At 36.0% G+C, this 18654-nt stretch overlaps 1 protein-coding gene across 7 annotated transcripts in view; it reads left to right on the top strand.

Annotated features, from left to right (window-relative positions):
* SPATA13 (spermatogenesis associated 13) overlaps positions 1–18654 on the top strand; it is a 97819-nt gene that overhangs the window by 59775 nt on the left and 19390 nt on the right. For 4 of the 7 annotated variants that reach the window (XM_039356282.1, XM_039356274.1, XM_039356293.1 and 1 more), the window contains 2 exons: positions 5170–5526; positions 10479–10623. In XM_039356282.1, coding sequence (XP_039212216.1) covers positions 5170–5526; positions 10479–10623 — 502 coding nt within the window. Of the gene's footprint in view, positions 1–2083; positions 2539–5169; positions 5527–10478; positions 10624–16953; positions 17227–18654 lie in introns of those variants that run through there. The other 3 variants (XM_039356315.1, XM_039356304.1, XM_039356333.1) reach the window with 3 other exon arrangements.

The following is an 18654-nucleotide window of genomic DNA, read 5'->3' as shown; positions in this document are numbered from 1 at the left end:
AATTTGATCTCTAGTTCCTCTGCCTCTTCGAAATCCTGCCTGTACTTCTGGTAGTTCTCGATCCACATACTGCTGGAGTCTAGCTTGTAGGATTTTAAGCATAACTTTACTAGCATGTGAAATGAGTGCAATGGTGCGATAGTTTGAACATTCTTTGGCATTGCCTTTCTTTGGAATTGGAATGTAAACTGACCTTTTCCAATCCTGTGGCCACTGTTGAGTTTTCCAAATTTGCTGGCAAATTGAGTGTAGCACTTTTACTGCATCGTCTTTTAAGATTTTGAATAGCTCAGCTGGAATACTGTCACCTCCACTAGCTTTGTTGTTGCTCAGATTTTCTAAGGCCCATTTCACTTCACATTCTAGGATGTCTGGTTCGAGGTCAATGACCATCTCATTGTGGTTATCTGGGATGTTAAGCTCATTCTTGTATAGTTCTTCTGTGTAGTTTTGCCATCTCTTCTTAATCTCTTCTGCCTCTGTTAGGTCTCTGCCATTTTGGTCCTTTATCATGCCCATCTTTGCATGAAACGTTCCCTTCATATCTCCAATTTTCTTGAAGAGATCTCTGGTCCTCCCTATTCTGTTGTTTTCTTCTATTTCTTTGCACTGTTCATTTAAGAAGGCATTCTTATCTCTTCTAGCTACTCTCTGGAATTCTGCATTCAATTGGGTGTATCTTTCTCTTTCTCCTTTGCCTTTCGCTTCCCTTCTTTCCTCAGCTATTTGCAAAGCTTCCTGAGACAGCCATTTTGCTTTCTTGCATTTCTTTTTCTTTGGGATGGTTTTAGTTGCTACCTCTTGTACAATGTTGCGAACTTCCATCCATAGTTCTTCAGGCATTCTGTCTATCAGATCCAGTTCCTTAAATCTATTTGTCACCTCTACTGTATATTCATCAGGAATATGATTTAGTTCATACCTGAGTGGCCTAGTGCTTTTCCCTACTTTTTTCAATTTAAGCCTAAATTTTGCAACGAGAAGCTCATGATCTGAGCCACAGTCAGCTCCTGGTCTTGTTTTTACTGACTGTATAGAGCTTCTCCATCTTTGGCTGCAGAGCACATAGTCAATCTGATTTCTATGTTGACCGTCTGGTGATGTCCATGTGTAGAGCCGTCTCTTGGGTTGTTGGAAAAGAGTGTTTGTTATGACCATCGTATTCTCTTGACAAAATTCTATTAGCCTGTGCCCTGCTTCATTTTGTTCTCCAAGGCCAAACTTGCCTGTTATTCCGGTTATCTTTTGGCTTCCTACCTTAGCATTCCAATCCCCCATGATGATAAGGACATCATTTTTTGGTGTTAATTCTATAAGGTGCTGTAGGGCTTCATAGAACCGGTCAATTTCATCCTCTTCAGCACCAGTGGTTGGGGCATAGATTTGGACTACTGTGATATTGAATGGTTTGCCTTGGATTCGAATTGAGATCATTCTGTCATTTTGGGGATTGTATCCCAGTATTGCTTTTCCTATTCTTTTATTGACTATGAAGGCTACTCCATTTCTTCTGAGGGATTCTTGCCCACAGTAGTATACCTGATGGTCATCTGAGTTAAATTCACCCATTCCTGTCCATTTTAGTTCGCTGATTCCTAAGATGTCGATGTTCAGTCTTGTCATCTCTTTTTTGACTACGTCTAGCTTGCCTTGATTCATGGATCTTACATTCCAGGTTCCTATGGAGAAAAAATCTTTACAGCATCGGACTTTCCTTTCACCACCAGATATATCCACAGCTGAGCGTCCTTTCGGCTTTGGCCCAGTCGCTTCATTCTTTCTGGCGCTACTAGTACTAGCCCTCTGCTCTTCCCCAGTAGCATATTGGACACCTTCCGACCTGAGGGGCTCATCTTCCAGCGTCATATCTTTTTTCCTTTTAGTACTGTCCATGGGGTTTTCATGGCAAAGATACTGGAGTGGTTTGCCATTTCCTTCTCCAGTGGATCACATTTTGTCAGAACTCTCTGCTATAACCTGTCCGTCTTGGGTGGCCCTGCACGGCATAGCTTATAGCTTCATTGAGTTACACAAGCCCCTTCGCCACGACAAGGCAGTAATCCATAAATGGGGTTATTCTGAATAGAATATATTAAATTTTAGATCTATCTCTTTTTGAAATGATAATAATGCACTGTTAGTAACTTAAATGAAATAAAATATTTAAAGCAACTTAATAAACAGACTTCATTTGGGCTTCTGCATAGAGAATGCAGAACAAGCTGTACTTTTATTATAATTTGGGCAGAATGTAGCTGGTTGTAATCTTTCCAATAGTTCGCCAGGTTTTATTGCTTACACTAGGGCAATAATGGATTAGCACATAAAAGAGGACATGTGACGTGTCCTTCTCTAGTTTAAAGGTACAAGGTCATGGAGATGACCATATTAGTCTGTGAGTTGTGTTAAGAGGCGTACTTTTTTTTTTAAACTCAGCTCATTTTAAAATGAAATGAAAATTACAGAAGGATGACTTTAACCAATATTTTAATGTCTCACTGTCTATGTGGGTCTGCAGTGACTGTGTCCAATGCTAAGGTATGCTCTTGGGAAAAGTTTTCTTTCTGATTTGCTTGCCCTTGTCTGGTGTATAATTTCAAGTGTTTAACTAGTGTAAACTAGTATAACTATTTTTAACTTCAGTGTTATGCTGTTTTCAATCAGATAACACATTTAGAAGAAGAAAGTTCTGTAATATGAATTGCTGCCAACTGTTGGGAGCATGGGAGTAGACCATTGAAGAGTTTCATTTAAGTTGTTAATATTGTACTATGTAACAAGGATGTACAATAAAGGAAGGGGTTAATCATTTGAACACAGAGAAGTTGATGTCTGACTGCAGTCTTATGCAGATATATTCAAGAGTAACTCTGAATATAGGGGGATGCATGTTCAATTAAACATTCATCAGGTGGGTTACCCAGGTCTATTGCTGACTTGTTTGCCTGAGGTAAGGCTCATGCAGGGAGTTGTTTCTTAATAAGCAGGTGAAAGTTAGGACAATTCAGAGTGCAGGCTGTGTAAGTATTTGGAAGTAAGACTGCTCAGTACAGTCTTTTCCTCAGTTATGGTGCTTAAAATTACAGCCTTTGCAATATTTTGCTTATCTTTATCCATAACAATTTCATATCTTTAGGACTTGAAAATATATATTCTAACTGGATGTTATTTTTAATAATATGTTGCATTATGTCTTGAAATCCTAGCAGAGGGTGAAATTAGCAAGCGAGTGGGAAGTATAGATGATTACCAATATTTGGTATTTTCTAATTGGAATGTTTATCATCTGCAGTCTGAGTCCTTCCAAATGACTAAAATGGCCATTCCCAGGCATGCTAGCTAGTGAATTATGGGAGTTGTGGCCCCATAATACTTGGAAGGTATCAGATTGGAAAATATACTTTGGACCACTGGTAGGGTCCCTACTTTCATAGTCCAAATGTTGCTCAAACATCTTTTCTTTCAGTTAGTTATAAGCAAAATTCAGATCAATGGATCAGTTGATAGCATAATAGTTGCTTTTTCTCTTCTCATATCTTCATTGTGATGACAACTTGCTGCCGATTTCAAGTAAGGAGCAACTATAATTATGTAAGTCGTCACTTGGCCCCATTGTTATTGACATTTGGCCTTTGGAAAGTATCACCAAACTATTGAGGAGACTCTTCTATAGCTTTGCTTCAAGCCAACTTTCTTTAGCCAGATGCTTCTAGCTATGTTAGTTACCATGATCTCCCAGATGGCATAGGCCTATGCCAGCTGGAGAATTGTCAGAATAGAAATTCAACATATCTGGAGGTTATTGGGTTAAGGAAGAGTACTGTAGATTTTGTTCAAAGGAAGGCATGTTCTTTTAAGTATAGATATTAGAATCTTTTTGAGTTAATTGTTTCTATTCATTCCCGTCAGATAAGGTTTCAAAATCATCTGCCAATATAAAGATAGTTTCTAGTTTCACAGATTGCACTGAGACACAATATGTATGTATGGCAGGGGTGGATAGGGATGATCTGTTCATTTTCCATTAAGCATATTATGTAAATCAAGAGTTAAGCTTCATAAGCCATGATTTACAAACCAGCCCTTTCTGGCTTGCTCAGCCAACATGGATAAAAGAAAATGAGTTATCATGATGAATAAACCTAATATCTTCTGCAAATTAATTGAAAAAATAGCTAAGAAAATGAATGTAACAATATGCATGTGTCCTCTTAATTAAATCTCTGTGTTTCATGGAACTCACAACTTAGCAAGAAAGTTGCAGAGTGAAGCATAAGGTTCACTTTTGATAACAGTAGTACAAAAGAAAAATGAGATAGCAAGTCATTAATGTATCTTGGCTTTTTTCCAAAGTAATTTCAAATTATCATAGCCGTATATTTCATGTCCTACAATGACCCATAACTTCCCCATTATTCAATATTAATATCCCTCAGTTAAGAGCAAACAGTTGGCGATACTGTATAACCATTGCATTTTGCAACAAAACATGTTATAATGTCATTGCACAAATAACTAAATTATGTAGTTTCCCTAAGTACATTTTAACATATGGAAATCCATAAGCCATGTCTTAATACATGTGCCATCATTTCTCTTTCATGAGTCTCTTGAGGACACCTTTGACTGCATCAGTTATAATTCCACAGTCAACCTGGTCTTTGTAAGAATTATAATTATAACACACAGGAAATCACAGATCGGAAAACATTATTTTATGCCTTGGTCTATTTTATGCTAGAAACTACTGGATAAATATCTCCTTTTTTAAAAAAAATGCTTATATTTTGGTAAAATTTCCTAACAAAAGAAAAATGTCTATGAATTGGCCATTGGCTTTTTTCCATTAATGTTTTACCACAGTCTATCACATTTGCTATCAAATATGGTTGATTGTATATGTATAATCTCATCAAATGGCTTATTTTACTTTTGTTGCCAGGGATGGGGGGTTATTGTTTTTTTATTGATTTTTTTTATATTGTTTTTTTATCCTTGTGAGCCACATGGAGTCACTGAGAAGAAATTGGGTGGCCATATAAATTTTGTTAAATTAAATAAATGGAAATGGAAATTGCATGATATATAGACCCTATTTAGAACAGCTTAAATCCTTACATGATTTTAAAATATTTTTGGTTTATTTGACTTGTTCACCTTTGAAAAAAGGTTGTTACTGATGATCACTGGAAGAAGTTTCCATTCCAAGATGAAGAAAAAACAGATGCTCAAAAAGTCCCAACTAGAAGATGGAGTTCTGGAAAAAGATCTCGGCCTCGGCCCCTCTCAGATTATGGCCAATTGGCAATTAGAAGTTTTTCCATTCCAGAAGATTCTGTTGCTATGGATTCCCAGGAAATGGACTCTTTGGAGAATGACAGTGAGACCAAGCCTCCCCCTGTTAAATCAGGAACTTGTGCAGTAACCAACCCAAAAGGCGACAGAAGACGACCCATCTCTGTCATTGGTGCAGTCAGTTACTATGAGAATAACCAAACAGAAGAAATAACTGCTCTCCTTGCACAAGTAAGAAATAAAATTCACTCACTGAAAAAAACTCAATCAAAAGATCATCCTTCTCTTCTTCCCTGTAACCTTCAACATAGTGGACACTCCTATTCCTTCTTTCTGCTTCTTCCAAATCACCACCACATAATTATTCTTCTAAAAGCATGATATCAGATTAATTAATACTTTTATATAGATAATCCTTGCTCTATAATTGTACACAATAGTATATTAACTTTCCCCCCTGAATGTTGATGCTTCTATTTGAGGCTTTAAGATATTTCTCTTTTACTATGCACTTCTTCATTCTGTAATAAAACAGTAGTGATAATGTTGCATTATAAGAAAAGTAACATGATATTTCAGAGTATTAAGACATTTATGAATAGCAATTGGAGCATTTATATAAGCAATTTAATGCAGATTTACAAGAGACCCTCCATGATTCATGATGATTCATGAATCAGGCCTAGATAGTTAGAATATGATTTTCATAATTACAAAAATTTAAAAGCATAATAAATGTTTGTTATTATTTCATTGGTATTTTAACATAATTATTGAAAATCAAAGACCTTGTTATCATGTACATAATATGATCATCGAGAGGAATGGTTATATATTCCTCTATGTATTATGCAAGAATTGCTTTGTGATGCTACCTATGTCTATTCTTTTATTTTTCATTATCCAACTTTTCTGTCAGAAAAAAAAACCAAAGCAGGCAACCATCATTATAAAATCCTTTTAAGAAAGTCACAATAATCTGATATATCATGACTCTAATTTGTGGGACTAGTTAGTTGCAGACTTTCATCTAAAGTTGACCTTTTGATTATGAAAGTATAAGTAATAAATAACATAGAAATACGAAGGGCCTATTGATTTTTTAAAAAACAAAATGAAGATACAAATCAAGTTATAATATTGGAAGCTATACATTATTGTGTTACAATTCCAAGAAGGAATGTTATAAACAATAGTTTGTCTGCAAATGTTCTCAAGAGCTTGCAACCTCAAGATACCCATCTGCAATTCATTTATAGGTTGTTATGCTATATCAATTACACATATGGACTTAATTCTTATTTTTAACTTGCAGTTTTTTAAAAAGTATGTTTATATTTTTAGACATACAGCCCACTCTTAAATGTTGCTTGTGTGATGGCACGTTGTAACCAAAAACAAATTTTGCAGACATAACCAAAAAAAGGGGAAATAATTTTTCTTAACAAGATACATCTATTTCATTCACTCAGAATTCAAATTGTGAATGTATGAATACAATTATTTGTGATACAAACTCTGTAAATGTGTAGACTTTGAGTTGTGTGAGTGATGTATGTGGAGTGAAATAGTGGAGTTCATTTAAATAAAACTATATTTTACAATACGTCTCACTGAACTCAGTAGATTTTGAATAGGTCTAGCTGTATTATCTGTAGGTTTCTGGTATAGATACCTTGTTTAGAAATGTTCTCTGTTCTTGCCTTTGAATATTTGCAAAGACAGCTTTTTTTATTTCACAGATAAATATAGAAGTTTTGCAAAAAAACCAAAAACCCTCCCACCCTTGAATTATTTACTTTAATATTAATTTCCTTTCAGGGCAGCATTTTGTACTAACAATGTAACAGTCACTACAGTATTTATTCATTTATTGGGGGAAAAACTAGGCTATTGTTTTTAAACTTCCCATTGTGGAAACATCACAAATATTGTTTCATTATGTTGTTACTTTTCTTACAATTTCAACAAGATGGGCAGTTTTTACCTATGATTCACCCTCCTGCTTCCCTCATACTCTATTCTCCCAGGCTCTCTTCTACAGTAAAAGTTTGCTGTTCTGTTGCATATTTACTGGATGTAGGCTTGAAGTAAATACTATCTTACTGCCAGTGTTAATAAAAAGCTGAAATGCTTGCAAACAAATGTCTAGAAAACACTGTAAACTCCTTGTGCTTGTATAGGACCCACAAGGAAAATGGGACGTAGAGGGTTTTATTAGTGAACCATCTAGTTCAGGGGTAGGCAACCTCAGCTCTTTTATGATTGATGGACTTCAACTCCCAGAATTCCTGAGCCAACCATGCTGGCTCAGGAATTCTGGGAGTTGAAGTCCATAAGTCATAAAAGAGCCAAGGTTGCCTACACCTGATCTAGTTTAACTGGAAGAGAAGAAGCACTGTAAAGATGATGGATCAAAACAGATTTTGAAGTTTTTTGTAAATATCATATTATTTTAAGAAAAAGAAAAAGGAAATCAGCTGTATGCAAAGAATGAGGGAAAGTGCACAAAAATACCAGGATATTTAAGTTGTATTTCTGTTTCTTAATCAGCTTTTTTAAAAAAAATCAATCTAGACTGTAAGCTAGTAGAATGCCAGAAAGCAAAACAAAATCCCTTACTAATACTACTTTCATTTGCTTGACAATTTAATTTAGAAGGAAGCATTTCAGTTTCAATGAATATTAAGCTTTCCAGATAAAAGAGCTACTTGAAAGGCTGTGAAAACCTGACAAAGAGGTTGTCAGAGCTTTAGAACTGAAATGTGAAAAGTGCTCACTTCCTCTTCATTAAGAGCAAATTAGTTAAAAAGAGCTAATAAGCAAAAATGAAAAGGGATATTTTATTTTTATAGAAGAAGAAGAAGAAGCTTAGAGTTAGACATTTGTATGAAAACATGAATTAAAAATTGCTTTTAAAAATATTTGTTGTGTTGCATTTGTGAACAGGACCAGAAAAAAGTAGGTCATGAAAATCAAATGCTCTATCCCTGATTCATGGTTTCAGCCAAATCATAAACCAGGGCCTTCCTATGTAAGAAGGATTAAAAAAAAGCCAAGATGATGATTGTGACCCATGATCAAAGCCCCAGTGATGAGTAAGGGTGAAGCTTCAGCTGTACGGTTGCAGCTGCCATCTTGACTTTTTTTTTACCCTCCCTGCAGAACCCCTTGTCATAAACCATAAACATAAAATGACCCACATGGGTTGCTTCTTTGCTTCCTGCTATGCTTAATAACATGGCAACCCCCCCCCCCCCCGCAAAAGAACCCTTTCAGTAATGGGTCTGAAATTTTCCCTGTTATTTATTTTATAAGCTCTTGGGAGCTTATAGGAAGCTATATTTACCTGAGCCCATCCTAGAATTTAAATGGTGAATATAATAATACTAATGAGAGTTAATATGTTTCTGGGTTTAGTGTGTTTGTACATTTTGACTGCAAATGAAAAGTACTCTGGTGATTATGGAGACTGTTGCTTTAGAGTAACTAGTATCTCCATAGTAACTTAAGTTTGCATTTCATTTAATTTAGTTTTGCTATATTTACTTGATTGTATCAACTTCTAAGAGTCTTGATACATCATTAAATGAACTCCGTCAAAAATTACTGTGCACACCTCATATATGTCAATTGCTCAGTGTTTAAACTATACAAGTATCACTAATTTCAGCTAGAAAAGAAAAATTGCCCTTCTTATTCCCCTCCCAAATTTAGTCAACATTTAATTCAGTGATTCTTTAGAATATGAAATAATTATTTATTATTTGAATTTATTATGGCCGCCCAACTCTAATTGATAGAATATGTGCATGTATTTTAATACAAACATATTAAAATGCTAAATAATAGATGGGCCATGCAAAAAAAAGGAAGTTCTTTTGCTTTTGTTTATTGCTTCAGCAAGCTATATAATCCTATGTTTTATTTCACTTTATTTCTCTTTCCTATGCTTTCACTTAGTTCCAAGAAGTCAGGTAGCATATATTGTTGGATTTAATTTTTTCAATAAACTATTTTTTCCTGAAATATATTCTGAATATCTGCAAGCTTTAGACTTTTCCCAAACCCTCTGATATTTTCCATGTTTGCATGAATGACACCCTTGTATACAAGAAATTATATTCACCTCATAGTAGAAACAGAGGTAGCAGAGGAACAGTATGTTGCAGCAAAATATGGTTTGTTCAATATGTCAGTCAGCCTGCAAGATCTTTTCTTCCGGATGTTCTAATATATTACCTCTCTTCTCCATTTTCACATTACTTGATCAGTTGTCCCTGAAAATGACTAGTACGGTTATTAATAATACATTTATAAAGCCACCTAATCATAAGTAGTTCAAGGAGGCATGCAAAGAGAGTTTAAAAAATCATAATAAATGGGCCATAGGAATTTTAGAGAAAATGCTATAGGTAGTCCTTGACTTAAAGCCACAATTGAGCCCAACATTTATATTGCTAAGAGAAATTTGTTAAGTGAGCTTTGCCCTCTTTTATGACTTTTCTTGCCCCGTGTGAATCACCGCAGATGTTAAGTTAGTAACAGGGTTGTTGAGTGAATCTGGCTTCCCCATTGACTTTACTTGTCCAGAAGGTTGCAAAAAGTGATCACATGATCCTGGGACACTGCAACCGTCATAAATATGAACCAACTTTCAAACATCTGAATGTAAATCATGTGAACATGGGGATGCTGCAACGGTCGTAAGGGTGAAAATTGGTTATCAGTCACTGTTTTCAGTGCCGTTGTAACTTCAAATGGTCACTAAATGAACTGTTGTAAGTCAAGGACTACCTGTATTCCAAAAGTGAAGAACAGTGACAGAGAAGCATGCCTCCCCTAGACAAAGGGACCCAGAGTATGCCAATCCTGCCTCCGGGGGTCATCAAGCAGGTTTGTTATTTCCAGGGCTGTTTTTAAATTTCTTGCTATCCTTTCCCCCCACCCCCACCCCAACCTTTAAGTTTGGATAGGAGATAGGATATCCTGCAGATTTTATCTCTTTTTGTATTTGGAGAATTAATTAGCGCTAAAATAGATTATCGATCTTGAGAATAAAATGGAAGCTTAATGCTAATTTATAGCAAGAGCTTCTTTTATGCTTGTTTCAAAAACAATTTCCAAATAAATATTATTTCCTGCACTGCTGTAATAAAAGATTTTTTTTTTTTCCTTTTTAGCCTGTGGCACGGCCTCCGGTACCAGCACATCAGGTTCCCCCCTACAAAGCTGTCTCAGCCAGATTCCGCCCCTTCACCTTTTCTCAAAGCACTCCCATTGGTCTGGATAAAGTTGGGTGTAAGCGTCACATGAGAGCATCCAATGGTGAGTTTCATTTGGGATGAAAAAAGTAAATAAAGTCAGAATATTCAAAAGTTTTACTTTACTGTTTCTCAACACTCACACTTTGGAATTCAGCTTCTGTAGAAATTCCTCTTAAAAATAATTGTCTTCTTCAAACATATTTTCAACTTGGATTTTTTTTTCTGTACCCTCAGAATCACAGTTTTAGAAGTTTGTGGTATTTTAATGTTTGTATGTTTGCTTAATTGCAAGGCTCTTTCTTCTTTTATCAAGAAAATAAATATTTTAAAAATAGAATAGAGTCACGTATGCTCCGTGCGTAGTATTTTAGCCTGGAGATTTGTATTCTTTTTATAGATGCCACCACATTTTCTTAAACTAAGTGGTGTTCTTAAGGGAATTATAATTTAAAAGATATAGAAAGTATCAGGTTACCAATCCATGTGTGAGAGTGGGGGTGTGCCCTACATGTGCATGTTGATGCATCTCGAACCTACATCTTTATGTGGGTGTGTGTACGCCCATATGTATACGTTATGTATTATGATAACATTACTGTTCAAAATAGAAAGGATTGCTACAATATTGCTTTGGCAACTTCCTTGCTAAAATCACATTATATTTCAGCAGGCATGCAAAATTGGTGTGCTTTAATCTGGTCTTCCCAACCTACCAGTTTCCTTATTACATTATTTTTTTGTCCTGCTGGAAATAAGCAGTCAGGACAATAATCTGTTTTAGAGCATTAACACCATACAATCAATTTGATGTACTTTCACATTCCTGGTTTCTTATTTTTGTTTTCAGCTGCTAGTTGATGGCTTGTCTGGAGTCCTCAATGCTGTCTGTTTGCTTGCGGACATTTCATTACCCAACTAGACTTAGTACCAGTGAGCTCTTATTCAATAGTTTTTCTTTCCAGTTTTGGCAGTTGTGTGATTTTCTCCTTGATAGTTCCTTGATTAGGGCATTGTTTGCTGGATTGTTTGTCTGGTGCTAATCCTTACTTATCTGGGTATTGGCTGCTGGGGAAGATGTGTTCTGGTCTTTGTTTCCTCCTTCACTTTTTATTGTCTCTTTTGAATGTTAATTTATAAACTGGTCTACCTCTTTGTCTATTAGTAGCTGATATGCCTGAGTGCCAAGCTTCCAGGAATTCCTAGTGTTTCTGGATTTAGCTTAGTCTAGAATGGTCACAGTTTCCTATTTAAAAATATGGTTGATTCTGTCCATGTGCTGTAAAATTAAGGAGTTTTCATCTTCTGACTGGCAGTTGGTATTCATGCATGTGCTCTGCTAGTCTTCTGCCTGTCTGTCCTACATTGTGGCTATTACAGTCCTTACACTGAATGGTGTAGATGACTCCTGATTTTTCTTCTTGGAGTTGTGTCTTTTGGCTTACTAGAGACGTTCTGGAGAATTTTAGTTGGTTTCTGTGCCACAGTGATGCTATGTAGTTGTAACAAGCTGTTGGTTGTTTCTGAGATATTTTTGATGTATGTTAGTGTTCTTTTTCATAGTATGTGTTGGTTATGCTGAGTGGTCAGACATTTTGGATAAAGCTGCATGGGTATCCACTTCGTTGGATATGTTCTAGAGGCAGTCAGTTTCCTTTTTGTTTTCTTATGTTGGATGGATTGTGGTCTTCACACATGTGCATACTCATGTACATGGATTCCCATGCCTGAATGTATACATGCAAACTACGTATCACTCTGTTTTTGGAAGAAGAGATAGAAAATGCACTCTCTTTCCATGTGCAATATTTCTGAAAAATAAAAAGAGCTAATTTGTAGATTGGATGGATTTTATTACTGGGAATGAAAAGCTATAGCACTAAGGCTTTGATACTTCTGGCAACTCAGTAGTCAATTGTGGACTTTGGGGAGACATTTAAACAGCCTATCAGGCAGCTTATTTGCAAGCCTGAGAAAGGTACTGTAATGCTTCAAGTAGCTTCGTCATCAAGAGAGTTATTTCCTGCTGGGGAAAATTGTTTCTCTTGTATCGTAGAGCTTTATCAATAGTCTTGATAGTTAAAGTGAGTTAGTCTCCTCACTTCATTGCACTAACCATCTTTTATTTTTATCTTTCATTGATTTTATTGTCATTTCTTTGATTCAATCATTGAAGGTCAGGCAGCACACACATTTCAACAACAACAATAACAATAATAATAAAACAGTATCAGTACCAATATAACTGCAAATACTGCCTCACAACCACAATATTTATGTTGCTAAGTGAGAAATTTGTTAAGTGAGTTTGGCCCCATTTTATGACTTTTCTTGCCACATTTGTTAAGTGAATCATTGCTGTTCTTAAGTTAGCAACACAGTTGTTAAGTGAATCTGGTTTCTCCATTGGCTTTGCTTGCCAGAAGGTCACAAAAGGTGATTCCCATGACCCCGGAACACTGCAACTGTCATAAATATTAACCAGTTGTCAAGCATCCAAATGTAAATCACGTGACTCTGGGGATGCTGCAATGGTCATAAGTATGAAAAATGGCCATAAGTCACCTCTTTTCAGTGCCATTGTAACTTTGAATGGTCACTAAATGAACTGTTGTAAATACCTGTACCAGATTAGGGGGAGGATGGGAATACTGGTGGTGGAGAAGAAAATTTTAAAGAACCTTAAGAAGGTTGTATACTTGGTACTCTGTTTCCTAGAGACATTTTTCACTTGTTAGCTTGATGTGGGTGAAATAGATATTTATTTATTTATTCAATTTGTATAGCACCCTTATCCAACCAATGACTCTGGGTGATAAACAATCATAAAAACTATTAAAAAGAAATGCTACTGCTTCTGGCTTACTTCTGCATACTTCAGTGAATCTCGTAGGTCAAGCCTGGAATCTAAAGATGGAATTTATTTTGTGTTAGATAGATTCCCATTATAACTCCCAAGAGCTATTCTGAGTTCTGCTGATATTAACCAATAGAAAGCTGTTTCCATCACAACTGAGCCATTTCTTTCAAAAGGTAGCAAAATGCCGACGCCTGCAGGCACCAAGTGTAGAAATTGCCACACAATGCCCGACTGTTCATTTCCCATTGAGTCACTGAAGTCCAGGAAACCACATGACTTGCATGGATATTTCAAAACTACAGTATTGCCTCAAAGATCTTTTGAGTAAGAGAACAAAACGGTGGGAGAGCTGCGATCCAGGAGGGTGGGGTGTCTCACTGATAAGGCCAACAGAATTGAGCACTGAGGGGTTTTTGGCTTTTTTTTTTTTAAAGCTCTGAGTTGCAAAACATCAAAATACAGTACAGTTGAGTTACTTTTTTGATTAAAAAAAGTAGACTTTTCCATTGTTGCTAGTTTCAGAAAGGAAGTCAAATACAGCAAGATACAGGAGCTATTGCTTAATGTGTCAGATCAGCACAGTGCAGACATTAAAGAGATAAATTCTGACCTTGTATTGTAACTACCATTGCTGTGCTGGGAAAGGACAGCTTGTCATAGATTATTTCAAGTTCCCTGGTCAGCCTCTTGCTTTCATCAGATGTGGGAAAGTTCAGCTACATGGATACTTACAACTAATTTCTGTACACTCCCCCATATTTCTCATCTGTTTTTGCCCTTCTGATTTAGGCTACATTGCTGCTAGGAAATAAGGCAACAGTACACAAAGCTAGTTTCTGTGCTTAAGGTTTGCACAGCTATAACGTTTTGGGCCACTTATGGCTGCATCAAGAAAACCAAATGCCTACTTTTAGAAAAATAAGCAAAGCACTTGTGATTGTTGGTTTCAGCTAAGACAGTGGTTCTCAACCTGTTGGTCGGGACCCCATTTGGGGTCGAATGACCATTTCACGGGGGTCACCAAACCATGCTGTCCGCCATTTTTTTCCTTTTTCCCTAGCTGTCCTACTCCCTCTTATTGGTGGCCACACCCACTTGGGGGTCACCACAACATGGGGAACTGTATTATGGGGTCACAGCATTAGAAAGGTTGAGAATCACTGAGCTAAGATGTATTCTCTCTCCTATCATTTCGTCTCCAATTATTGTAACAGGTACCAATGGATTATTGAAGTACTTAAGAAAAAGGTTTATCACCTCCATTTGAAGAATACTGGATGATGTCTGTAAATCCTTAGAATCAATAGAAGGAAATAAGTAACAAAAAAGCAAATAAGGCCTTAATTATAAGATCTAGCTTGGCAATGCTGTCCTTAGGAATGCTTTTCTAGAATCTATACAAGTACATACATTTTGAAAACATCCTTCAACCATTTAAACTTCATTTGTATTTATTAAATTCCAACATAATTCAAAAATGTACTTTCTCTGTCAGACACACTGGAATACATATTACTAAAGAATAATATATATAGTGTATTAGATTGAGTTTTTAAAAATTAAATTCTTATACTATTCTCTTGAAGATTATCCAAATAATATGCTACCTATCCATGGAAAATAAGATCCATATTGTTTAAGGTAACTTATTTATTAATATCTATTTTCAGTCAATGATATATTCTCCTCCTTCAGTGGTACAGCTGATATTTTTTAAGAAGTAAAAATAGTCCACAAGCTACCTTCACTAAATTAAAATTCTCTGACTTTTTTAAAAAAAATGTCTGTGCAGTTGTACAACTACTAAAGTTGAACTGATTGCTTAATAAATTATCTTGCTGCTGCACAATGATATTTAATTATTCACAGGCTGAGTAGATGTTGAAGTTGTGAGGTGGCATTCTACTTCATTAACAATTTCAAATCCTAGCAATTGGCACCATTGGTACTGAATTTTGTGATCCAGAAAAGGCATCTCACAAAGCTAATTTCCAGAGACAGCAGATCAAGACTCTAAAGGCAGATTCCACTGTATATTCAGGACATAATAATAACAACAAAAGTAACAACAACAATAATGATAATAATAAAAAGTTGGAAGGGACCTTGGAGGTCATCTAGTCCAACCCCCTGCTCAGGCAGGAATCCCTATACCATTTCGGACAAATGGCTGTCCGGAAGGCAAATGTTCCAGAAAAGGCAGGTTGGAAGGAGCTGAAGTCCAAAGGCTAAAGTATATTTGAAGCTGAGAAAGTATATTTGAAGCTGAGATCTAAGGTTACAGATATGATATGGGAAAGGCCAGAAGCAGATAAAAATCAGGCAGTTCTGACTTTGAAACAGCACTTCGAAAAATGGACAGGGGTATCTCACAGTTATGTAATATAGTTCGAGTTTGTTTTTTAGACTATAAAGATTTTCACAATGGTTTATGTACAGTTGATGAAAAAAACAATCCCTTGCCTGTAAGCCTATATGATTTAGAAATCATGTCACAAAAGGAAAAGAGGATGGTGAGGGAGGAGAAAAGCAGCAGGTTCAGGTCCAATTCTTCATGTTAAATAGCTGTTCTTACAGAATGGCCAATGGGTTTGGATTCAAAGAGAGAAGATAATAAAGCTGAGTTTTCAGCAGTAAGAGGGAATGGCTTTATTTATTTTTCTATCTCTCTTGTTGCTAGTAACTGACAAAAATTACTGGTTCCTAATGGCAGTTTGATGGAATTAGTCTTTTGGCAAGACTAAAGAGAAGTCGTGTGGGCTGAGGAACCAGCTCTTTTATACCCCTGGCTTAAAATAGGTTTGAACTGTGAGTCAGCTGATAAATCTTTGTGCAACTAATCCTACTGATGTAGAAGCCGCCTTAGCCCATGGAATTTAATTTACCCAACTACTTTAGTAAGCTGGTGGGCCAGCACAGCTGCTGAAATCCTGGCATCAAGAGCTGAAATGTGCAATTTTTCATTCTCCAATAATGCGATGTCTGCACATTTTGCATAAAGTGAATTATTATTATGTAAATGCTGTGGAGACAAATGTAGCTCTTCAACATTTGAGGAAAGGAAGGTGAAGGTTTTTGTTTTATATTTTTTTTAAAAAAGATGGATCTGAATGACCAGTGAAAGTCTAATTCAGAATAATAATAATAATAACAATAGTAATAGTTCCTTGGGTGCAATCCCCAAACATCTGGAGCACTATTTGAACTCCATCGGCATTGACAAAAATCATCCTTGGTCAATTGCAAAAGGCAGCTTTACTTAGAATAGATTACATCTTGTAACCTGTTCAAACAGCATCTGGCTACCTGTGGTCCTTGGAAAGAACTTGATAGGTGGATAAAAATGCCAGATATAGTGTAAACATCTGGTTGACTGTTTGACCAACCATAATAATAATAAATCAGTGCTTTGATGACAATAAGGAAAGAATTGGCTAGGCTTATATGGATGAATGCTGCATGTGCACTATTTGTCTGTATATCTTTGTTTCTTTCATAACTTCCTATGGATTTCCCATGATGTCACTGAGGGCACTAAACCCACAGCTATACATTCAGAGAGTGAGCTGTCATTTTAAAGCACAGTTTGGCTGAAATGCAGCAACAGACGCTCAAAGCAATGAATAAGCAATTTCGGCATTTCCAATAGCTGCAGCTTCCGTGACCTGTGATAAATTTTGTTTACGGATTAAAAAGGATTCCTGGTTTGAATGTAAACCAGGTGCAAGGTGAATGATCTTCTGGATAGCAGAATGGTAGCCAGAGGGGATAAAACTCGGTTTTGGAGCCTGGAAAGCCTTCAGATAAGTATGTTGATGTAGGAGATGAGTTCCATTTATTCTTTGTGGCATTTGGGATTTAAATTGTTTAAACATAGGCCTAGACTTGGGTATCAAATATCATGTTTTAACTGGAAAGCTTAGTAGAATCGTGAGACTGAAAAATAATGAAAATGACTTCGCTGTTGCTTTTGGTTTTGATGTTCCTGTTCAAGAGATTAAAAATTGCCCATGCTTATTTGCTTCAGACAGTAAACAATAGAGTGATACTTACAGTGAACAAGAAATAATAAGCTAGCTATACAGAGTCAAAGCTAATTTCGGTGGATGAATCAGCTCCAATTTGTGTTACCTTCTTAATGGGTATCTGCTTTAAAACTCGCTAAAAAGCTAGACAATTAAATTCAGATGCAGTATTAAGCTAGAAACCAATGATGGATCTTAATGAAGATGGCTTTCAAATATGTTTTGCATTTCTGTGACTTCATCAGTTTTTAATCTGTGTGCCTCTTGTTTATAGGAATATTTCCTATGTTGTGATTGTGATCAGTGAAATACTTTATTCTAATTACTCTTACCTTTTTGATTTATTCTAAACAAAAGAAGTTAAAGAAAAAGATTAGTCTGAAGCTTTCAGGAGGACAGATCTAGTCTACTTTAAAATATCTGTAAGTTAAATATTTTGTACAGCTCTAAAAATTTAAGACTCCTGAAATGCAGTGCCTTAAAAAGATTAAAACTTGTAGTAGCAAAAGTAGAAAGGATATAATTTGATGGATCATTATTTACATGCACTGTTCCTGGGATAACAAAAGTAAAGTATTAATTTTTTTTGAAGAACACAAAAATCACCCTTTATTTTTTTTATTAAAAAAGTTTTTATTTTCCATTTATTCATACAAAATACAATTAACCATTGGTACCGCCTGCCCATTCCCCCCAGGCTGCGTCCACCCTCTCTAAACCTTCCCTACTTCCCTCTTCTTTCTCTCCTCCCCTTCTACTCTCTTTCCCTCCCCATCTCCTCTAACCATCCTACTTCCTCCCTACTCCTTCCTCCCCTCTCATCCCTCTCACACACATGAACGCAGCATAGGGGAAATGCCCAAGCATTTGCCATGACTATATTATCATTACCCACCCACCCACCCACCCACCCACCCTCAACCCTCCCCCCCTCGCTTCCCAGAGCAGAGTACAGGGTTATTAATAAGAAGGTTAACAATAGTAAAAAAAAGTAAGAAAAAGAAAGAAAAAAGAAAAAAAACATCATACTTAACCTTTAACTCCCCTTAAATTAAAACATATAAACAAATCTCTACAGCAGTTACTATAAAATTTACTCATAAAATAAATGAAACTTTATAGTACCATATTTTTTCTGAATATAATCTATCCATCTTCTCCATACAATAGTATATCTTTCTTGTGTATGATCCTTCAAATAAGCAGAAAT

This window comes from Crotalus tigris, unplaced genomic scaffold, assembly GCF_016545835.1.
Source record: "Crotalus tigris isolate CLP2741 ecotype Arizona unplaced genomic scaffold, ASM1654583v1 scf7180000017573.2180621, whole genome shotgun sequence".
Lineage (NCBI taxonomy): Eukaryota > Metazoa > Chordata > Lepidosauria > Squamata > Viperidae > Crotalus > Crotalus tigris.
The sequence above is the reverse complement of the archived record's forward strand: the minus strand, read 5'-3'. Positions and strand labels throughout refer to the sequence as shown.